Source organism: Coregonus clupeaformis, chromosome 17 (genome assembly GCF_020615455.1).
Source record: "Coregonus clupeaformis isolate EN_2021a chromosome 17, ASM2061545v1, whole genome shotgun sequence".
NCBI lineage: Eukaryota > Metazoa > Chordata > Actinopteri > Salmoniformes > Salmonidae > Coregonus > Coregonus clupeaformis.
Window position 1 is genome coordinate 4077451 of NC_059208.1, and position 22997 is coordinate 4100447.

The 22997-nt window shown below is 46.9% G+C and overlaps 1 protein-coding gene across 1 annotated transcript in view; it reads left to right on the forward strand.

Moving 5' to 3' along the window:
• The first annotated feature begins 518 nt into the window (after positions 1 to 518).
• LOC121585980 (rho guanine nucleotide exchange factor 2-like) overlaps positions 519 to 22997 on the forward strand; it is a 111869-nt gene continuing 89390 nt past the window's right edge. The window contains exons 1-5 of the mRNA XM_045226055.1: positions 519 to 701; positions 1800 to 1974; positions 2424 to 2532; positions 6646 to 6685; positions 7196 to 7340. Coding sequence (XP_045081990.1) covers positions 679 to 701; positions 1800 to 1974; positions 2424 to 2532; positions 6646 to 6685; positions 7196 to 7340 — 492 coding nt within the window. The 5' untranslated portion in view covers positions 519 to 678. The remainder of the gene's footprint in view (positions 702 to 1799; positions 1975 to 2423; positions 2533 to 6645; positions 6686 to 7195; positions 7341 to 22997) is intronic.

The window sequence follows — 22997 nt, forward strand, 5'->3', positions numbered from 1 at the left end:
TAAACATGTATGCTTATCACGCTGCGCCTTGGTCCGTCTCGTCCGTAAACGATCGTGACACTTGTTTAACTTTAAAAACAAATAGAGCCTATATTCCAGTCACTCTCCATTCAGTATATGAATGACTGAAGGCTACGCTTCATCGTTTTATGCATGGCTTTCTCCCGATCAAACAATGAATGTAACAGAGTTGCATCTCAAAGTTATTTGAATAGCCCAAAAATGTAAGGTAGCCAGGGGACTAATAATGAGAGAGAACAAACAATATCAATAGCCTAAATCTAATGACAAGTTTAAGCTTATTAAGAAAAAACGAAATGGCCAATAATCCTCATTGCTCCTATGGAAGATTGACATCGCCCAACCCTAGTGAACAGTATGAGTGCTCACTGTGTCCCTCTCTTACTTCACCCCCTTATCCAGATGCCGACCACCCCTCCCTCTTCCCCCTACGCCCACCCACCAGTTTTCCCGCCCTTTTCCTCCACCACACCACCCGCCCCCCCCTGTTCCCCGTACCCCTCACCGCCATGCTCCCTGGGCCCTGGGGTGAAGGGAATTGGAGGGGCTGGAGGGGTGACCCTGCGTTCTCCAGCCACTTGTCACCTCACCCACCTGGACCCCTGGAGGAGACATAGCTGGGAGCCCGGGGCTGTGGTGACAGTGCAGCAGCAGGGGATGGAGCCTAGCGACAACCGCAGGTAGGGAGTGCCATAAACATACAATTCTATACGGGAATCCTTATGTTTACATTTTAGCCATTTACAATACAATCTTTCTTGATCTATTATACAGAAGCAATGGAAATGTGTTTTGCTGTCACAGTACCCAGTCCCACCACATAACAATTACATTACAGCATTAATAGACAGTCTTATCCACACACTCTTAAATCACATGTTCACACCCTACTCACTCTCTTTCTTTCAGTCTTTCTTTTATTCTCTCTTTCACTCAAATCAAAAATGCTTTAATGCCTTTTTAGTTGACGAGACTGTCTTTACGTCTCTTAAAGGCGGCCCTCCAGCTTTTCACCTCATTTACCACGTGATTTCCCTGACAATAGCACATTTCTGTGGGCGGTAGGTACAAGGTCAATCATGATGTGGCACAAGCCTTGATGAAAGCTTGTTAATATGACTAGTAAAAAGCAAAGGGTTGGTTAACCAGTGGTTTATCCAATAACGGCCCTGTCTTGGGAAGAGAATGAGGAGTGTTCAGTGTGTCCACAGTGTCCAGATTCACACACATATAAGCACATGCATTCAAATTCACACTGGTACGGGCACCCTCCCTCTTTCTGACACACACACACCCAACACCCTGAGAGTGGCCATTGTACTGGCACTGCCATCCTTGGACATCTCTCCCCCTCCCCTCACACAGACAACATACACGCACACACACAGAACGACAGGTCCAGTCAGACAGTGTTACAACCACAACACACACAGCTGTGTGGGACAGTGTCAGTCAACCCTCATTGCCTTGACACATATCAGGAGTTATGGAAACAACCTCTCATCTGAAACTATAGTGAGTGGTAACTAGTGAATGGGAGTGTGTATGTGTGTGGATACTTTCTTTACAGAAGAGGTAGAAGTGTAGGGGTCAAAGTTGGTTACTTTTGCATCTCTACTTCTTTTCTACTAATATTGTTGCAGGGGATGTATTTTTTTGGGAAATGTTTGTATGTATTTATGCAGGATTTTGATATATATATTTGTAAACTGACAATGCCTTTCTTAATTGCTCCTGAAGGGATAAATAAAGTTAAATTGAACTGAATCTCCCCTTAGTGTGAGTCTGGAGAACCTGGACCCGGAGGAGATGGAGAAGGTTCTGGGAGCGGCGCTGGGCGTCCGGCGAGTGGGGAGGGACCCTCGGAGAAACCCCACCACCCGGGAGGGCTCCCTGTCTTCCCTCACGGAGGAGGAGGCAGGGTCCGACCTGCAGCACTACTCCGTATTGGAGGTGAGCCTGTGAATCAGCCAGCCCGGGTCGTAGGATTGGACTAGCAGGTTGTCATTCAGTCTGAATGAAGATGCATGTATTGCGAAAACCATAGAGACTTTTAATGCTATGAAAGTTGTGGGATGAGCAAACTGTAATGTTAATGTATATTCAAAATAAAGATGTATACATTTACATGTACATACAGTATATTACCTGGGATGTAGTGTAGCTAAGGTTAGTCAGTGCTGAACACTGGTCGAGATGATGATGAGTAGTAAGTAACGTAAATGCCGTCAACGCTAATTTAGCGTGATAGATGCGTAAACACTATTTACTTAATAAAAAGGTGCGTAAATGCTGTTTACATGCATTCACCCTCCACTAAAACCCAAAGAATAACTTATTGTTGGGTCACAGGAGCAGTTCAATGCTAATCGCAAATTTTGTGTAATATGTGCTGTAAACAGGAACAGTCCAACCAGCTGCAGAGCTGCAGTGCGTCGGCCCCAACCCTCAGTGTGGTGCGTCGCAGCAACCCTCCCAGCATGGCCCCCCGACCACGCTCCAACTGCTATGGTAAGCCTACGCTACACTCCTGGGTCGTGTTCATTATGCACCAAACAAAGAAAATGACTGAAACAGGGAGGGACTACCTGGAACAGTCCAATAAGAAACACTGATTTTTGTTTCCTGTTGCAAAACTTTTGAAACATTTTCTGTAGTGTGCCTTAATGAACACAACCCGTGGTCAGACAAGTTCACCAGGTTGAAGGGTTGAAGGGGTCACATGAGCTGCCTGCGGTCCTATTCTGTATCCCTTCACCTTAAAGCAGGGGTGTCAAACGTCCGGCCCGTGGGCCTGATCAGGCCCGCAAACGGGTTTAATCCGGCCCGCGAGATGATTTTGTAAAGTATAAAAATGAGCTGCAATTTTTCAATAAAAGAAACTGCTGTTCCAATTGTGTCCACTGGATGGCGCAATAGCAATTGTGTTAAGCAAGCAAACTGTTTATACCGGGGCAGAGCAAATAGGTCAAGCAAGTGCAGCCAGTCCGGATGAGCTACTTTGTTTTGCCCGCGATATTTATTACGGCTTCTACTTTTAACATTATGTGCTTTGGCACCCTCATTGCCCCAATATGTCTCTGTCAAAAAAGAGAAAAGTGGACGCAAAGTGTTCCAAGAAAAATTGTCATCCTTCTATTTATTCACGGAATTGAATGGGAAAGCTGTATGTTTGGTGTGTTCACAGCATGTTGCAGTGCTGAAAGAATATAACCTTCGTCGCTACTATGTGAGTCTTCATGCCGACAAATATGACAACTTTCAAGGACAGCGGAGAAGAGAGAAGGTGAATGAACTGTTGGCGGGTCTGAAGAAACAGAAAGAAACAGGGAAAGCTAGCTACCTCATTGCTAATGAAATCGCAGTGGCTTCAAAACCATTTAGTGAGGGTGAATTTGTAAAAACATGCATGATGAAGGCAGCGGAGATTGTGTGCCCTGAAAAGCACAAGGCTTTTGCAAATATCAGCCTGACAAGAAACACAGTTGCAGACAGGATTTCCGATCTTTCAGTGGATTTGGACAGCCAGTTGAAGCAAAAAGTAAAGTAATTTATTGCCTTTTCGGTTGCAATTGATGAAAGCACGGACATTACAGATGTTGCACAACTGGCCATTTTCATCCGCAGAGTTGATGACACATTGACCGTCACCGAGGAGTTCGTGGAGTTGGTGCCGATGACAGATACAACGACAGCAGCTGATATTTTCACTGCACTCGTCAGCGCGCTGGACAGGGTCGGAGTGGACTGGTCCCGCGCTGTCAGCCTGGCTACAGATGGTGCGCCCTCAATGATCGGGAAAAAAGCAGGCGTTGTGACAAAGTTCAGAGAGAAAGTGCAATCTGCAAATGGAGGATGTGATTTTTGGACTTTTCACTGTATTTTGCACCAGGAGGCTTTGTGTTGCAAGTCATTAAAGATGGATAGCGTCATGAAGGTGGTCATCCAAACTGTTAATTTCATCCGATCCAGAAGCCTGAATCAACGTCAGTTTGACAGCCTTCTCAGAGAGAAAGACCACATCTATGGCCTGCCATACCACACTGAGGTAAGATGGTTAAGCCGAGGTGCTGTGCTGAGGCGTTTCTTTGATTTATGAGAAGAAATTGAACAGTTCATGGAAGAAAAGGGCAAACCAGTGTTAGAATTTCATTCCGCAGAATGGATGCAGGACCTTGCATTTATGGTGGATGTTACAGAGCACCTGAATAACTTGAACAAACAGCTGCAAGGGTGCAACAAAGTTGCCACGCAGTATTATGACAGCATACGTTCTTTCAAGTTGAAACTGTCATTGTGGGAGATGCAACTCGCCGGTGGTGATGCAGCTCACTTCCCCTGTCTGAAAAATGTGTGCGCGACCCAACATGTGGCAGACATGAAGCGGTTCAAAGATAAAATAACGGGACTGTTAAGGGAGTTTGAGCAACGCTTTCAGATTTTTGGTGAACTGGAGAAAGACTTCAACGTTTTTTGTTCGCCATTAACCGTGAATCCCTCTGATCTGCCCGTCAGCATCCAACTTGAAATAATATACTTGCAGTGTGACTCGGATTTGAAGGGGCAAATTTGCCGCAGCTGGCTTGGACACATTTTATCAGAATCTCTTGCCAGGTTACCCCAACTTGACAGCCCTCGCTGCAAAACTGTTGTGCATGTTTGGAACCACATATCTTTGTGAGCAAGTTCTCTGTAATGAGCATAAATAAAACAAAGCTGCGCTCAAGGCTCACGCACAAGCACTTGAATCACATCCTGAAGTTGGCTGCCACTCAGGATGTGACGCCTGATATTGATGCGCTGGTGAAAGCTAAAGATGCCAGGTATCAGGAGTCAAATAAACTATGCAACCCCACTTAAAGTGCTGCATGAGACACCCTGATATAGTTCTGTGATCTGTGATATACTTCTGTGAATCACTGAGGCATTGTGTGTTTGTGTGTTGTTTGTCCTCAGAATTTCAAATAACTTGAGGTGTTTTATGATTAATAGTGATGTTGTGCTTTTGGACACACTGTCCTCAGGCTCCAGCTTTATGTTTATATGTTTTTATGTTGTTTGTTTTATTTGTATATTTAACCTATTCTTGACTCTGTGGTTCATGCACTTGTTTGGGGAACAGGATTTCATTATTTGTATCTACATTTCTGCCTGAGAAATGACACCCTGATATAGTTCTGTGATCTGTGAAACAGTTCTGTGAATCACTGAGGCATTGTGTGTTTGTGTGTTCTTTTTCTTTAGAATTTTCAAATAAACTTGAGGTGTTTTATGATTAATAGTGATGTTGTGCTTGTACTATTTTGGACACACTGTCCTCAGGCTCCAGCTTTATGTTTTATGTTGATTGTTTTCTTTGTTTTAATACTATCTGAAGTTGTTGTTTTTAAGTTATATATACCATGATTTTACCGGTCCGGCCCACTTGGGAATAGATTTTCCTCCATGTGGCCCCTGAGCTAAAATGAGTTTGACACCCCTGCCTTAAAGTGTACTCTCGTTTCTCCCATATTTCTTACACCCGTCCATTCCTTTTAAATTCAGCCCTTGAAGAGGAGTGCAGACTTAGTGGAGAAGGGTAGAGAATTGGACCGCAGCCAAGGAATGTTACCTGATATTCTAAAGTAGCTGGTTTCCTTGTAGCCATCTCTAGATGTTAGTAAGTCTATAAACTCTTGACTCTTCCCAAACACTGCTGTGACTGCAGAGCATCTTTCTTGCCTTTTTATGCGGTCTGTACAGTATTTAGAAACACACACTCGCTCTCTCACACACACAATTTCTGTCACACACACACTTTGTCAGTCTTTGTTTTACTCTGAATCGGGCTCAAGTTGGACAGTACGTCATTGTTTGTCAGTGTCAGTCAATAGCTGTGTGTGCATGCGATAGACTGACTGAAAGTATGTTTGTGTGTAAATGCCCTGTCTCATTGGGCCTTGTTTTTGTTTACAATGGTTGGATAATTTTGTACATTTTGATGTGGGTGTATTTAATTATCATAATTGGGTATTGTAATTTGTACTGCTTGTTTTTCTTTGTTTGTCAATGATTGTCAGTTTGTGCATGTATGTTTGTGTCAGGGTTGTTACTCAGTATCTGAGTGTCTGATTTTCACTGTTTATGTGTACTGTATGTTTCTCAGTTGGTGTGCGTCTTTGTTTTTCTGTGCATGCTTCAGTCTTTATTTCTCATTGTTTGTCTCTGTCTTTGTCTCTCAGTATGTGTGTGTCTCAATGAACCCTAAAGAACTTCAGGATTCTTAAGGGTTTGTGTTTGTCCATGTATGCATGTGTGTCAGTATTTCTGAGGTTTTTGTGTGTGTGTGTGCCTCCATCTCTGTGTGTGTGCCTCCATCTGTGTGTGTGCAGCAATGCGGAAGAGCTTTTCCTGTGTTTGTTTTGTCTGGGCTCTGGTCCTGTCGTTAGCCCCAGTACCAGTTTCACAGCAGAGCCTCCATTTCTACTGCTAACTACCATCTCTCCTCTCTCGCTTATATTTTTATTTCTGCCTTGTTCTAGGCATAGCTGTTATTGAGGAGTTCAGCCAGAGTCGTAAGCTGTGGAGAGTGTTTGTTAAGGAAGGTGTCAGTTTGTTGAGTGTCTTCTGATCTGTGTGTTCCAGAGACTTTACCCTACGGTCAACTTGGAGGGTCCACGCAGAGGTGAGTTGCCTTTCTCCCCATTTTCCCTTTCATGCAAAGGAGGTCGCCATTTTGGATCTGTTTCCTTTAGTAAACAGCCGTGACCATGCTAGACCTGTTTGTCTCTCGCACCGCAGTCTCCATTCTGGCTCTGTTTCCTGTTCTCATGGAAGCCATGGTGCATAATATAGTTGCATGTCACATGTTCTTAAATGACCGTTCACAGTCAATGCTGAAAGCGGTCTGCAGTGATAATATGCAATCTGGCACTCCTCTTTCTCCACCTCTCCACTTTTCTTCCTACCTCTCTCTTCTCTTTATCAATCCCTTTCCTGTCCTGCTCATTCCTCTAATCATCTATCTAAATCTTTCATGTCTTCTGTCCCTCTTTTCTCTGTAACTCTTCCCTTTCTTGTCATCCTCTCATCCTCTCTCACAAACTTGAATGTCTTCTCTCTCTCTTTTCTTTGTCAAACTTTTCTGTCCTTTTCCCTCTTCTCTTTAATGTTCTCCTTCTCTCCTCTCCCTCAGTGTGGATAGTGACCTGGGTCTGCTGCTCTGGGGGAGAGAGGGAAGCTGGACAGAGGTCGCAAGAGATGATGCCCGGGAGGAGGTGACAGCTAGCCCTTTAGTGCGCACCTTCAGTTTCCTACGCAAGATGGCCGGCAACCGCAAGGTAGGAGAGGCCTACTTACTGCAGTAGAGTCAATCATATGTTATTGACAGCGATGGGCATGAATGAAGGGGAGACTAATAGAGGAGAAACGGTGTAGAAGATCGGGATTTCATCCCTCGAAGAGATGGGATCGCATATGTGCCATATGCGGTGGCCTAAACTGACCGACCAACCCACAGCACATGATATCTAAGAATTGTTATATGGTGCAGTATTACCCAATAGGGTAATATCATTGACAACGACACTGTGTGGTAGTGCTGATCATATTGAATGGCGGGCCCGTAAACCTGCCCGACCAAAGTAATAGAGGAGACAGTGAGTCAGAAATAATTTACCTTTTGAACAAGGAGAGTAATAAACATGTCAAAGGTCTGCATATATTTTAGTTTTTTGCCTTTAGTCATTTGTTAGTGATAACGGAATCATTTTGTCTCCTAAGTAGTCATAAGTTGGGATAACTGCATAATTGTGTGTATTATAGTCAACCTAAAGGCTTAGAGGCCTAGAAGGTTGTGTACAGTGAGTTCAGAAAGTATTCAGACCTCTTGACTTTTTTATGTCACAGCCTTATTCTAAAATGGATTAAATAGTTTTTTCCCCTCATCAATCTACACACAACACCCCATAATGACAAAGCGAAAACAGGTTTGTAGATTTTTTTTGTGCAAATGTATAAAATATAAAAAAACAGAAATACCTTAGTTACATATTCAGACCCTTTGTTATGAGACTCGATATTGAGCTCAGGTGCATCCTGTTTCCAATGATCATCCTTGAAATGTTTCTACAACTTGATTGGAGTCCACCTGTGGTAAATTCAATTGATTGGACATTATTTGGAAAGGCACACACCTGTCTATATAAGATCCCACAGTTGACAGTGCATGTCAGAGCAAAAACCAAGCCATGAGGTCGAAGGAATTGTCTGTAGAGCTCCGAGACAGGATTGTGACGAGGCACAGATCTGGGGAAGGGTACCACAAAATATCCAACCTGTCCAACATGTCCAACCTGACAGAGCTTTAGAGGATCTGCAGAGAAGAATGGGAGAAACTCCCCAGATACAGGTGTGCCAAGCTTGTAGCGTCATACCCAAGAAGGTCCCGTGTAGCTCAGTTGGTAGAGCATGGCGTTTGCAACGCCAAGGTTGTGGGTTCGATTCCCACGGGGGGCCAGTATGAAAAATGTATGCACTCACTAACTGTAAGTCGCTCTGGATAAGAGCGTCTGCTAAATGACTAAAATGTAAAATGTAAGACTCGAGGCTGTCATCGCTGCCAAAGGTGCTTCAACAAAGTACTGAGTAAAGGATCTGAATACCAATGTAAATGTGATATTTCCGTTTTTTATTTTTAATACATATGTTACAATTTCTAAAATCCTGTTTTCACTTTGGTATTATGGGGTATTGTGTGTAGATTGATGAGGGAAAAAAACAATTTAATCAATTTTAGAATAAGGCTGTAACGTTACAAAGTCAAGGGGTCTGAATACTTTCTGAATGCACTGTACTTATCACACAACAAAGTGGATACTCCCTGGACAGAGTGGATGCTTCTTGATTATTGGCTTCTGTTGGTTACAGGGGACTTTGTCCATGGTCTTTATAACTATATAGTATACTGTGAAAGGGACTGGTCATTCACTTGCAATGACTGACCGCTTACATTGAATAATAACAAGAACAGCAAAATATTACAATGGAAAAAATGTTTATTTTTTTAGTGCATTGGCACTCAAATAATTTCAAAGGTCTTGTTTATTACTTATTCAATACGTATTTTAATTATTTTGTGTTTTATAGCCCTGAAATTTCCTGAAATATTACTTGTACTTGACTATGTACTATTGGGAGAGTGTTTGTAACAGTTATGTCCAGCAGAGTAAATAACTTTATTGCCTTTTGAGCTCAGTAGAGCTTTGCAGCTTTCACTCCCTTCCTCACTGTCAAACCTCCTGCTACTACAACACAACGGGCATTGTCAGAATCTGGTAGAGGACAGCTAGGTTTTGGTAGCCTGGTCCCAGAACTGTTTCTGCTGTCTTGCCAACTCCTACAGTTATTGTCATGCCAGGCACAAACCGATCTGGGACCAGGCCATGGATTTGGTGCCCTCATCACACGATCAGTCATAGCCGTTCAGGTCATGATATCATAATTCTGAGTCACAGGTACATGATGCAGCCCAAATATGCTGAGTCAACCATCAGAGCATGTACAATCCATAAACCGAAAGGACAATGATTTTTGCAGTTCGTTCCAGTCATTGGCAGCAGAGAACTGGAAGGAATGGCGGCCAAAGGAGGACAATGATCCAGCATAAACTGACTGGAGGCCATGAGAACATACCATTGGCAACGCACCATAACACATGTCCCATGGGAGTCTGGGTAAAACATTTAACTATGCCTCAACCCGGAGAATGTTGGATACACACCATATACTTTTAAAACAAAGTAGCCTACAAATACTATCCATGTCAGGGGGTCTAGATAAATAGGAGTACTATATTGATATGGAGCCTAGCCAATGGTGAGCCAATGGACATTGGCTTGTGAGTTGTGATGTATCTTTTAAAGGCTGGTTTCTGTCTGACATGCCTGGTTATCATAACAGTCTGCTTACCCAGTCTGCATGTCTACAGGCTACAGCAGATGAGCCCTGTCTTCCAGGCTGATTCTGTGTAACGTTGTGATTATGTGTTAAAGACAGGGTGTATGTGTGTTTGTTTGTCGAACAAATTGCCTGTGTAAGTTTAAAAGACTGGTTCTTTCTTACAGATTCAGATGTCTAACATTTAGGTCAGGAATCAGGGGCCTGATCAGCTGAGCACTGAGACATGACATCACCACAAGCTTGTGATAGAAAACTGACAAGCCTGGAGGGACTTTCTTAAATGGGGTGGGACTGAGATCAGTGTGTATGTGTGTTTGTTTGTTGACTTAGTATTATGAAGGAATATGAACAGAAGTTCACAATGTGCAAGTGTGAATGTATTTACATTTAACGTGTTTGCATAGTAATTGAATGTGTGTACAGTCGTGGTCAAAAGTTTTGAGAATGACACAAGTATTGATCTTCACAAAGTTTGCTGCTTCAGTGTTTTTAGATATCTTTGTCAAATGTTACTATGGTATACTGAAGTATAATTACAAGCATTCCATAAAGTGTCAAAGGCTTTTATTGACAATTACATAAGTTTATGCAAAGAGTCAATATTTACAGTGTTGGCCCTTCTTTTTCAAGACCTCTGCAATCCACCCTGGCATGCTGTCAATTAACTTCTGGGCCACATCCTGACTGATGGCAGCCCATTCTTGCATAATCAATGCTTGGAGTTAGTCAGAATTTGTGGGTTTTTATTTGTCCACCCGCCTCTTGAGGATTGACCACAAGTTCTCAATGGGATTAAGGTCTGGGGAATTTCCTGGCCATGGACCCAAAATGTCGATGTTTTGTTCCCAGAGCCACTTAGTTATCACTTTTGCCTTATGGCAAGGTGCTCATGCTGGTGGAAAAGGCATTGTTTGTCACCTAACTGTTCTTGGATGGTTGGGAGAAGTTGCTCTCGGAGGATGTGTTAGTACCATTCTTTATTCATAGCTGTGTTCTTAGGCAAAATTGTGAGTGACCCCACTCCCTTGGCTGAGAAGCAACCCCACTCTTACTAGCAGCAATATCCATGCCTGTGAAGCCCTTTTTGTGCAAAGCAATGATGACTGCACATGTTTCCTTGCTGGTAACCATGGTTAACAGAGGAAGAACAATGATTTCAAGCACCACCCTCCTTTTAAAGCTTCCAGTCTGTTATTCTAACTCAATCAGCATGACAGAGTGATCTCCAGCCTTGTCCTCGTCAACACTCTCACCTGTGTTAACGAGATAATCACTGACATGATGTCAGCTGGTCCTTTTGTGGCAGGGCTGAAATGCAGTGGAAATGTTTTTTTGGGATTAACTTCATTTTCATGGCAAAGAGGGACTTTGCAATTAATTGCAATTCATCTGATCACTCTTCATAACATTCTGGAGTATATGCAAATTGCCATCATAAAAATTGAGGCAGCAGACTTTGTGAAAATTAATATTTGTATCATTCTCAAAACTTTTGACCACGACTGTACAGTATGTTTCAACTGCTTCAACTCTTTTCATGACGTCCTGATTTCTATTAATATGGGCTTTGAAGAGAACCTTTCATGTTTTACTCCATCTGTCTGCTCCCTTAGTGGGGGAAGCTACAAACCAGACTCAAACTGAAATGAAACCTGCCTCACCCACTTTAGTACAGCAGTAGCCCCTAATGAAAAGCATTGGTAGCACGGCACCGGGGGTTACAGACCTGCTAGCTTTTATAGAGTGTGTGTGTGCGTGTGTGTTTTTTCTTAAGAGCGATGCAACATCTGGAACATGCTAATCAAAGCCGCTGATTACTTCAATTGAGTGTTGGCTAATTAAGCCTAATTTGGAGTCAAATTGTGACACCTGCGTGACTGGTTTGGGAGAACCTCTTTTGTGTGTGTGTGTGTGTGTGCACGCGTGCTGTACAGGTATATTTGTGACACTCTGGCTCCATGGACTTTGATTATTGAGCCAGGGTTGTTCATTTTCTTTTGGGTGTATTTCTATGTTGGTTTCTAGTTGTTCATTTCTATGTTTGGTGATTAGTCATATGACTCCCAATCGGAGGTAACGAGTGTCAGCTGTCGGCTCGTTATCTCTGATTGGGAGCCATATTTAAACTGTTGTGGTTTCACTGTGTGTTTGTGGGTTTTTGTTCCATGTTCTGTCAGTTTAGCAGAGGACTTCACGAATCGTTCTTGTTTTGTTGTTTTGTTCCAGACTTTGAGTTAATAAAGTCATGTTCACTCAACGCGCTGCGTATTGGTCCGCTTCTTCAGACGATCGTGACAGAAAAACCCACCATAAAAGGACCAAGCAGCGTGTCCAGGAGCAAAGAGACTGGACATGGGAGGAGGCGCCTGGCAAGGAGATCGAGAGGCTGGCGATGGCCCAGGTGGGCAAATCGTGGTCCTGGGAGGACATGCTCGGGGGCAAGGGACCTTGGGGGAAGATCAAGGCCCTGGCGAGAGAGGAGCAACGGCGTCAGCAGGGCCATCATCGTTGGAAGGACGAGAGGCAACCCCAAAAAAGTTTTTGGGGGGCACATGGCTTTGGGCGGCTGGGCAGCAGGAGGCTGCCACAGGGAGACGTGGAGAGAAGGCTATCGGATTACGGGAGCCATTGGCGAGTAGAGGAAGGGAAGTTGTTGCGGCACGGCGTGAGAGACTGATGTGTGTTACCAGTCCGGCCCGGCCCGTTCCTGATCCCCAGTTAAAGCCAGTGGTGTGTGTTCCCAGTACGGACCGGCCTGTTCCTACTCCACGCATCAAGCCCACGGTGTGCGTCGCCAGCCCAGCCCGGCCTGTTCCTGCTCCACGCACAGAACCTACGGTGTGCGTCGCCAGCCCAGCCCGGCCTGTTCCTGCTCCACGCACCAAGGATACGGTGTGCGTCGACAGCCCTGCCCGGCCTGTTCCTGCTCCACGCACAGAACCTACGGTGGGCGTCGCCAGCCCAGCCCGGCCTGTTCCTGCTCCACGCACCAAGGATACGGTGTGCGTCGACAGCCCTGCCCCGGCCTGTTCCTGCTCCACGCACCAAGCCCACGGTGTGCGTCGCCAGCCCAGCCCGGCCTGTTCCTGCTCCACGCACAGAACCTACGGTGTGCGTCGACAGCCCTGCCCGGCCTGTTCCTGCTCCACGCACCAAGCCCACGGTGTGCGTCGCCAGCCCAGCCCGGCCTGTTCCTGCTCCACGCACAGAACCTACGGTGTGCGTCGCCAGCCCAGCCCGGCCTGTTCCTGCTCCACGCACAGAGGATACGGTGTGCGTCGACAGCCCTGCCCGGCCTGTTCCTGCTCCACGCACCAAGCCCACGGTGTGCGTCGCCAGCCCAGCCCGGCCTGTTCCTGCTCCACGCACAGAACCTACGGTGTGCGTCGCCAGCCCAGCCCGGCCTGTTCCTGCTCCACGCACAGAACCTACGGTGTGCGTCGCCAGCCCAGCCCGGCCTGTTCCTGCTCCACGCACAGAGGATACGGTGTGCGTCGACAGCCCTGCCCGGCCTGTTCCTGCTCCACGCACCAAGGATACGGTGTGCGTCGACAGCCCGGTCCGGCCTGTTCCTTCTCCCCGCACTAGCCCTGAGATGCGTGTCCTCAGCCCGGTACCTCCAGTTCCGGCACTACGCGCCAGGCCTAAGGTGCGCCTCAGACGGCCAGAGTCTGCCGTCTGCCCAACGGCGCCTGAACTGCCCGTCTGCCCAACGGCGCCTGAACTGCCCGTCTGCCCAACGGCGCCTGAACTGCCTGTCTGCCCAACGGCGCCTGAACTGCCCGGTCTGCCCAACGGCACCTGGACTGCCCGTCTGCCCAACGGCGCCTGAACTGCCCGTCTGCCCAACGGGCGCTTGAACTGCCCGTCTGCCCAACGGGCGCTAAAGCCGCCCGTCTGTACTGAACCTGCAAAGCCGCCCGTCTGCCATGAGCCTTCAGAGCCGTCCGCCAGACCGGAGCCGCTAGAGCCTTCCGCCAGACAGGAGCCGCTAGAGCCTTCCGCCAGACAGGATCAGCCAGAGCCTTCCGCCAGACAGGATCAGCCAGAGCCTTCCGCCAGACAGGATCAGCCAGAGCCTTCCGCCAGACAGGATCAGCCAGAGCCTTCCGCCAGACAGGATCAGCCAGATCCGTCAGCCAGCCATGAGCAGCCAGATCCGTCAGCCAGCCATGAGCAGCCAGGTCCGTCAGCCAGCCATGAGCAGCCAGGTCCGTCAGCCAGCCATGAGCAGCCAGATCCGTCAGCCAGCCATGAGCAGCCAGATCCGTCAGCCAGCCATGAGCCGTCCAGCCAGGATCCGCCAGAGCCAGCCAGCCAGGATCCGCCATTTAGTCCGGTGCTGCCCCTTAGCCCGGTGCTGCCCCTTAGCCCGGTGATGCCTCTTAGTCCAGTGCTGTCCCTTAATCCTGTGGGGTTTAGTTGGGGGGTGGTCATTTGGAGGAGGCTACGTAAGCGGGTAGTGACTATGGTGGGGTGGGGACCACGACCAGTGCCAGAGCCGCCACCATGGACAGACGCCCACCCAGACCCTCCCCTAGACTGTAGGTTGGTGCGCCCGGAGTTCGCACCTTTAGGGGGGGGTACTGTGACACTCTGGCTCCATGGACTTTGATTATTGAGCCAGGGTTGTTCATTTTCTTTTGGGTGTATTTCTATGTTGGTTTCTAGTTGTTCATTTCTATGTTTGGTGATTAGTCATATGACTCCCAATCGGAGGTAACGAGTGTCAGCTGTCGGCTCGTTATCTCTGATTGGGAGCCATATTTAAACTGTTGTGGTTTCACTGTGTGTTTGTGGGTTTTTGTTCCATGTTCTGTCAGTTTAGCAGAGGACTTCACGAATCGTTCTTGTTTTGTTGTTTTGTTCCAGACTTTGAGTTAATAAAGTCATGTTCACTCAACGCGCTGCGTATTGGTCCGCTTCTTCAGACGATCGTGACAGAAAAACCCACCATAAAAGGACCAAGCAGCGTGTCCAGGAGCAAAGAGACTGGACATGGGAGGAGGCGCCTGGCAAGGAGATCGAGAGGCTGGCGATGGCCCAGGTGGGCAAATCGTGGTCCTGGGAGGACATGCTCGGGGGCAAGGGACCTTGGGGGGAAGATCAAGGCCCTGGCGAGAGAGGAGCAACGGCGTCAGCAGGGCCATCATCGTTGGAAGGACAGAGGCAACCCCCAAAAAGTTTTTGGGGGGCACATGGCTTGGGCGGCTGGGCAGCAGGAGGCTGCCACAGGGAGACGTGGAGAGAAGGCTATCGGATTACGGGAGCCATTGGCGAGTAGAGGAAGGGAAGTTGTTGCGGCACGGCGTGAGAGACTGATGTGTGTTACCAGTCCGGCCCGGCCCGTTCCTGATCCCCAGTTAAAGCCAGTGGTGTGTGTTCCCAGTACGGACCGGCCTGTTCCTACTCCACGCATCAAGCCCACGGTGTGCGTCGCCAGCCCAGCCCGGCCTGTTCCTGCTCCACGCACAGAACCTACGGTGTGCGTCGCCAGCCCAGCCCGGCCTGTTCCTGCTCCACGCACCAAGGATACGGTGTGCGTCGACAGCCCTGCCCGGCCTGTTCCTGCTCCACGCACAGAACCTACGGTGGGCGTCGCCAGCCCAGCCCGGCCTGTTCCTGCTCCACGCACCAAGGATACGGTGTGCGTCGACAGCCCTGCCCGGCCTGTTCCTGCTCCACGCACCAAGCCCACGGTGTGCGTCGCCAGCCCAGCCCGGCCTGTTCCTGCTCCACGCACAGAACCTACGGTGTGCGTCGACAGCCCTGCCCGGCCTGTTCCTGCTCCACGCACCAAGCCCACGGTGTGCGTCGCCAGCCCAGCCCGGCCTGTTCCTGCTCCACGCACAGAACCTACGGTGTGCGTCGCCAGCCCAGCCCGGCCTGTTCCTGCTCCACGCACAGAGGATACGGTGTGCGTCGACAGCCCTGCCCGGCCTGTTCCTGCTCCACGCACCAAGCCCACGGTGTGCGTCGCCAGCCCAGCCCGGCCTGTTCCTGCTCCACGCACAGAACCTACGGTGTGCGTCGCCAGCCCAGCCCGGCCTGTTCCTGCTCCACGCACAGAACCTACGGTGTGCGTCGCCAGCCCAGCCCGGCCTGTTCCTGCTCCACGCACAGAGGATACGGTGTGCGTCGACAGCCCTGCCCGGCCTGTTCCTGCTCCACGCACCAAGGATACGGTGTGCGTCGACAGCCCGGTCCGGCCTGTTCCTTCTCCCCCGCACTAGCCCTGAGATGCGTGTCCTCAGCCCGGTACCTCCAGTTCCGGCACTACGCGCCAGGCCTAAGGTGCGCCTCAGACGGCCAGAGTCTGCCGTCTGCCCAACGGCGCCTGAACTGCCCGTCTGCCCAACGGCGCCTGAACTGCCCGTCTGCCCAACGGCGCCTGAACTGCCTGTCTGCCCAACGGCGCCTGAACTGCCCGTCTGCCCAACGGCACCTGGACTGCCCGTCTGCCCAACGGCGCCTGAACTGCCCGTCTGCCCAACGGCGCTTGAACTGCCCGTCTGCCCAACGGCGCTAAAGCCGCCCGCCTGTACTGAACCTGCAAAGCCGCCCCGTCTGCCATGAGCCTTCAGAGCCGTCCGCCAGACCGGAGCCGCTAGAGCCTTCCGCCAGACAGGAGCCGCTAGAGCCTTCCGCCAGACAGGATCAGCCAGAGCCTTCCGCCAGACAGGATCAGCCAGAGCCTTCCGCCAGACAGGATCAGCCAGAGCCTTCCGCCAGACAGGATCAGCCAGAGCCTTCCGCCAGACAGGATCAGCCAGATCCGTCAGCCAGCCATGAGCAGCCAGATCCGTCAGCCAGCCATGAGCAGCCAGGTCCGTCAGCCAGCCATGAGCAGCCAGGTCCGTCAGCCAGCCATGAGCAGCCAGATCCGTCAGCCAGCCATGAGCAGCCAGATCCGTCAGCCAGCCATGAGCCGTCCAGCCAGGATCCGCCAGAGCCAGCCAGCCAGGATCCGCCATTTAGTCCGGTGCTGCCCCTTAGCCCGGTGCTGCCCCTTAGCCCGGTGATGCCTCTTAGTCCAGTGCTGTCCCTTAATCCGTGGGGTTTAGTTGGGGGGTGGTCATTTGGAGGAGGCTACGTAAGCGGGTAGTGACTATGGTGGGGTGGGGACCACGACCAGTGCCAGAGCCGCCACCATGGACAGACGCCACCCAGACCCTCCCCTAGACTGTAGGTTGGTGCGCCCGGAGTTCGCACCTTTAGGGGGGGGTACTGTGACACTCTGGCTCCATGGACTTTGATTATTGAGCCAGGGTTGTTCATTTTCTTTTGGGTGTATTTCTATGTTGGTTTCTAGTTGTTCATTTCTATGTTTGGTGATTAGTCATATGACTCCCAATCGGAGGTAACGAGTGTCAGCTGTCGGCTCGTTATCTCTGATTGGGAGCCATATTTAAACTGTTGTGGTTTCACTGTGTGTTTGTGGGTTTTTGTTCCATGTTCTGTCAGTTTAGCAGAGGACTTCACGAATCGTTCTTGTTTTGTTGTTTTGTTCCAGACTTTGAGTTAATAAAGTCATGTTCACTCAACGCGCTGCGTATTGGTCCGCTTCTTCAGACGATCGTGACAATATTGTTGTTAAGGCACAAAGCAGGGGCCATCATTTCATGGTTGTCTCATAAGCTAAATATACACGCGCACATTAACACTAACATACAGTATGTAATGCAACTAAGGTCATTACCAACTGCTCGTGTGATATCCTAATGCTGTTTAGTAGCTGCCAATGTTTGTTTGAGTTTGACATCTTTAGAAGATGTTCCTTTGTAATGTAATAGGTGCTCACTGTTTATTTGCTTTGTGTTGAACTGTTAAGAGGTCGACTGTATGGAGCAGAAATCCCATGAAGACTCATGCAGCACATATCTGTACAACATTTGTTAGGGCTTGAGTGTTTTTTGCGTGTGTCTGTGCATGTGCAAGTGCGTGTGTCCATACCAGTGGCAGTCGGTGCCGTTTAGGGAGGACAATCTTCTTCTTTTTTTATGAGCATGGCCTAAATTATATTACAGCATATTGGATGACTGTCATTCATATTCCATTCACCCAGCTCAATGTAACATCGATAGGTTTAGGCTACTACATGATACTCAAATTTTCCCTATACCCATCATGAGGTTGCTACAACCTAGCCTATGAATGAAAGTTTACAACGTAGGTGCACAGGTCGAGAGAATTTGTAGTAATCAAGGTGACAGTGACCCATTCAATACCGCCTTGAAAACTCTTGCCTGTATCTAGCTGATCTAGGGTGTAATCATTAGTCCAACAGTTGCAAACAAGTTTCTATTGGACAAATTCAGGTATGTTTATCCTTGTTTTCGTTCCGTTTGCTTCCGTTTAAGAAATGTTTTTCAACAGAATCGGCGGAATGAATACACCCCTGGTCACACGCAAACACAGTTCACTTTCATAGCAGCCACATACAAACATGATCACTTTGCTCGTTGTAATTCCTTCTCGCATCTACTCGCTCTCCTCCTCTCACCTTTTCCTTTCGCTTGTGGACTTCAGTGTATAACACACAAGCTGTCAGATCCACAAATGGCGCAATCTCAATCGCACTCCACACTGCCCTTTCCCACCTGGACAAAAGGAACACCTATGTGACTACAGCTCAGCGTTCAACACCATAGTGCCCACAAAGCTCATCACTAAGCTAAGGACCCTGAGGCTAAACACCTCCCTCTGCAACTGGATCCTGGACTTCCTGAAGGGCCGCCCCCAGGTGGTAGGGGTAGGCAACAACACATCTGCCACCCCCTAAAAAAAAAAGATATACAGTACGAGTCAAAAGTTTGGACGCATACTCATTCAAGGGTTTTTCTTTATTTTTACTATTTTTTACAATGTAGAATAATAGTGAAGACATCAAAACTATGAAATAACACATATGGAACCATATAGTAACCAAAAAAGTGTTAAACAAATCAAAATATATTTTACATTTGAGATTCTTCAAATAGCCACCCTTTACCTTGATGACAGCTTTGCACACTCTTGGCATTCTCTTAACCAACTTCACCTGGAATGCTTTTCCAACAGTCTTGAAGGAGTTCCCACATATGCTGAGCACTTGTTGGCTGCTTTTCCTTCACTCTGCAGTCCGACTCATCCCAAACCATCTCAATTGGGTTGAGGTCGGGGGATTGTGGAGGACAGGTCATCTGATGCAGTACTCCATCACTCTCCTTGGTAAAATAGCCCTTACACAGCCTGGAGGTGTGTTGGGTCATTGTCCTGTTGAAAAACAAATGATAGCCCCACTTAGCCCAAACCAGATGGGATGGCGTATCACTGCAGAATGCTGTTGTAGCTATGCTGGTTGTGTGCCTTGAATTCTAAATAAATCACAGACATTGTAACACCCCCCACACCATAACACCTCCTCCTCCATGCTTTACGGTGGGAAATACACATGCAGAGATCATGCATTCACCCACACCGCATCTCACAAAGAACCAAAAACCAAGGGACACATTTCCACCAGTCTAATGTCCATTGCTCATGTTTCTTGGCCCCAGCAGGTCTCTTCTTCTTATTGGTGTCCTTTAGTAGTGGTTTCTTTGCAGCAATTCAACCATGAAGGCCTGATTCACGCAGTCCCCTCTGAACAGTTGATGTTGAGATGTATACTTACGCATTTATTTGGGCTGCAATTGCTGAGGCTGGTAACTCTAATGAACTTATCCTCTGCAGCAGAGGTAACTCTGGGTCTTCCATTCCTGTGGCAGTCCTCATGAGTGCCAGTTTCATCATAGCGCTTGATGGTTTTTGCAACTGCACTTGAAGAAACTTTAAAAGTTCTTGAAATTTTCCGGATTGACTGAACTCCATGTCTTAAAGTAATGATGGACTGTCGTTTCTCTTTGCTTTTTTGAGCTGTTCTTGCCATAATATGGACTTGGTCTTTTACCAAATAGGGCTATCTTCTGTATACCCCCCCCTACCTTGTCACAATGCAACTGATTGGCTCAAACGCATTAAGAAGGAAAGAAATTCCACAAATTAACTTTTAAGAAGGCGCACCTGTTAATTGAAATGTATTCCAGGTGACTACCTCATGAAGCTGGTTGAGAGAATGCCAAGTGTGCAAAGCTGTCATCAACATGGTTACAACATGATTCCAATTGTGTTATTTCATAATTTTGATGTCTTCACTATTATTCTACAATGTAGAACATAGTAAAAATACAGAAAAACCCTTGAATGAGTAGGTGTGTCCAAACTTTTGACTGGTACTGTATGTATGTATATGTATATATATATATATATATATATATATATATATATATATATATATATATATATATATGTATATGTGTGTGTGTGTGTATACACTACCGTTCAAAAGTTTGGGCTCACTTGGAAATGTCCTTGTTTTTGAAATAACATCAAATTGATCAGAAATACAGTGTAGACATTGTTAATGTTGTAAATGGCTATTGTAGCTGGAAACGGCAGATTTTTTTCAAAGACGTACAGAGGCCCTTTATCAGCAACCATCAGTCCTGTGTTCCAATGGCACGTTGTGTTTGCTAATCCAAGTTTATCATTTTAAAAGGCTAATTGATCATTAGAAAACCCTTTTGCAGTTATGTTAGCACAGCTGAAAACTGTTGTGCTGATTAAAGAAGCAATAAAACTGGCCTTCTTGAGACTAGTTCAGTATCTGGAGCATCAGCAATTGTGGGTTCGATTACAGGCTCAAAATGGCCAGAAACAAAGAACTTTCTTCTGAAACTTGTCAGTCTATTCTTGTTCGGAGAAATGAAGGCGATTCCATGCGAGAAATTGCCAAGAAACTGAAGATCTCGTACAACGCTGTGTACTACTCCCTTCACAGAACAGTGAAGAAAGAGAATAGAAAGAGGAGTGGGAGCAAGAGGACAAATACATTAGAGTGTCTAGTTTGAGAAACAGACGCATCACAGGTCCTCAACTGGTAGCTTCATTAAATAGTACCCGCAAAACACCAGTCTCAACGTCAACAGTGAAGAATCGACTCTGAGATGCTGACTTTCTACGCAGAGTTGCAAAGAAAAAGTCATATCTCAGACTGGCCAATAAAAATAAAAGATTAAGATTGGCAAAAGAACACCGACACTGGACAGAGGAAGATTGGAAAAAAGTGTTATGGACAGACAAATCGAAGTTTGAGGTGTTCGGATCACAAAGAACATTTGGCGGTTGGCAACCAACTGCATTACCACCACCAACTGGACTGGAGTGTGGACCTCCGTTCGTCTTTTGATCACCCACGTGGGTATATGCTCCTAAAAACCAATGAGGAGATGGGAGAGGCGGGACTTGTTGAGCATCACAAATAGAACCAAATAGAACCAAGCAGACGCTCGTTGACGTGTGCGAGCATTGTTGGTGCAATGATTGAATAACATGTATGTGTAAATGGATTTTGCAACACTCGTGCACACAACGCGGGCGGTCTGGTCAGCATGTCAGGCGCTACAGAGGGTAGTGCGTACGGCCCAGTACATCACTAACCTGTACCCCCGCACATTGAATCAGTACCGGTACCCCCTGTATATAGCCTAGTTATTATATATATATTTTTTTCTGTAGTTTATTTAGTAAATATTTTCTTAACTCTATTTCTTGAACTGCATTGTTGGTTAAGGGCTTGTAAGTAAGCATTTCACGGTAAAGTCTACACCTGTTGTATTCGGCGCATGTGACAAATAACATTTGATTTGACCAGGCAGAATTATTTTTTTCATGCCAAACCTTCATATTGTAACCCCTAACTGCTACACACAGCCTACATCATTGTCAACATATTATCTAAAGTCATAGTCAACATAGATAATAGAACACATTTAGTAAACCCGCTACAAAGTACAGTCAAGCAGTTTAGCAGTTACTCTTGCGGGCCCCGGTTGCAATAAATTAATAAAACCAAAAGCTTACCTTGACTTGGATGATTTCCAGTGTTGGATAGCCATAGCCAGCTAGGTAACATAGCATCCCTCTCTGTTTGAGTAGGGTAAACTAGCTAGCTATCTAGCTAAGTAAGTTAAAGTGAAAGAACTACTATGAAATATAGCTAGCTCTCTCTCTCTCTCTCTTGCTTCTCCTTCATTTTTGAACAAATGTATTTATTAAAACTGTTCAACTATTGTCTTTCTCTTTGTCTCTCTTTGAGTCAACTACTCACCACATATGATGCACTGCAGTGCTAGCTAGCTGTAGCTTATGCTTTTAGTACTAGATTCAGTCTGTTATCCTTTGATTGGGTTTACAAAATGTCAATTCATGCTGCAAGAGTACTGATACATGTAGGTTGGAAGTTGTCATAATTACTGTGTAAGTCTATGGAAGGGGGTGGGAACCATGAGCTTCCTAGGTTTCGTATTGAAGTCAATGTACCCAGAGGAGGACGGAAACTAGCTGTCCTCCGGCTACACCATGGTGCTACCCCACAGAGTGCTATTGAGGCTACTGTAGACCTTAATTGCAAAACAGTGTATTTTAATCAATTATTTGGTAACGTGAATATATTTATACTGAACAAAGATATAAACGCAACATGCAACAATTTCAAAGATTTTACTGAGTTACAGTTCATATAAGGAAATCAGTCAATTTAAATAAATAAATTAGGCCCTAATATATGGATTTCACATGACTAGGAAAACATATGCATCTGTTCGTCACAGATACCTTAAAAAAGAAAAGTAGGGGTGTGGATGGGAAAACCAGTCAGTATCTGGTGTGACCACCATTTGCTTCATGCAGCGCGACACATCTCCTTCGCATAAAGTTGATTGTGGAATGTTGTCCCACTCTTCTTCAATGGCTGTGTGAAGTTGCTGGATATTGGCGGGAACTTGGAACACACTGTCGTACACGTTGATCCAGAGCTTCCCAGACATGCTCAATGGGTGACATTTTTGGTGAGTATGCAGGCCTGGGACATTTTCAGCTTCCAGGAATTGTGTACAGATCCTTGCGACATGGGGCCGTGTATTATCATGCTGAAACATGAGGTGATGGCGGCGAAT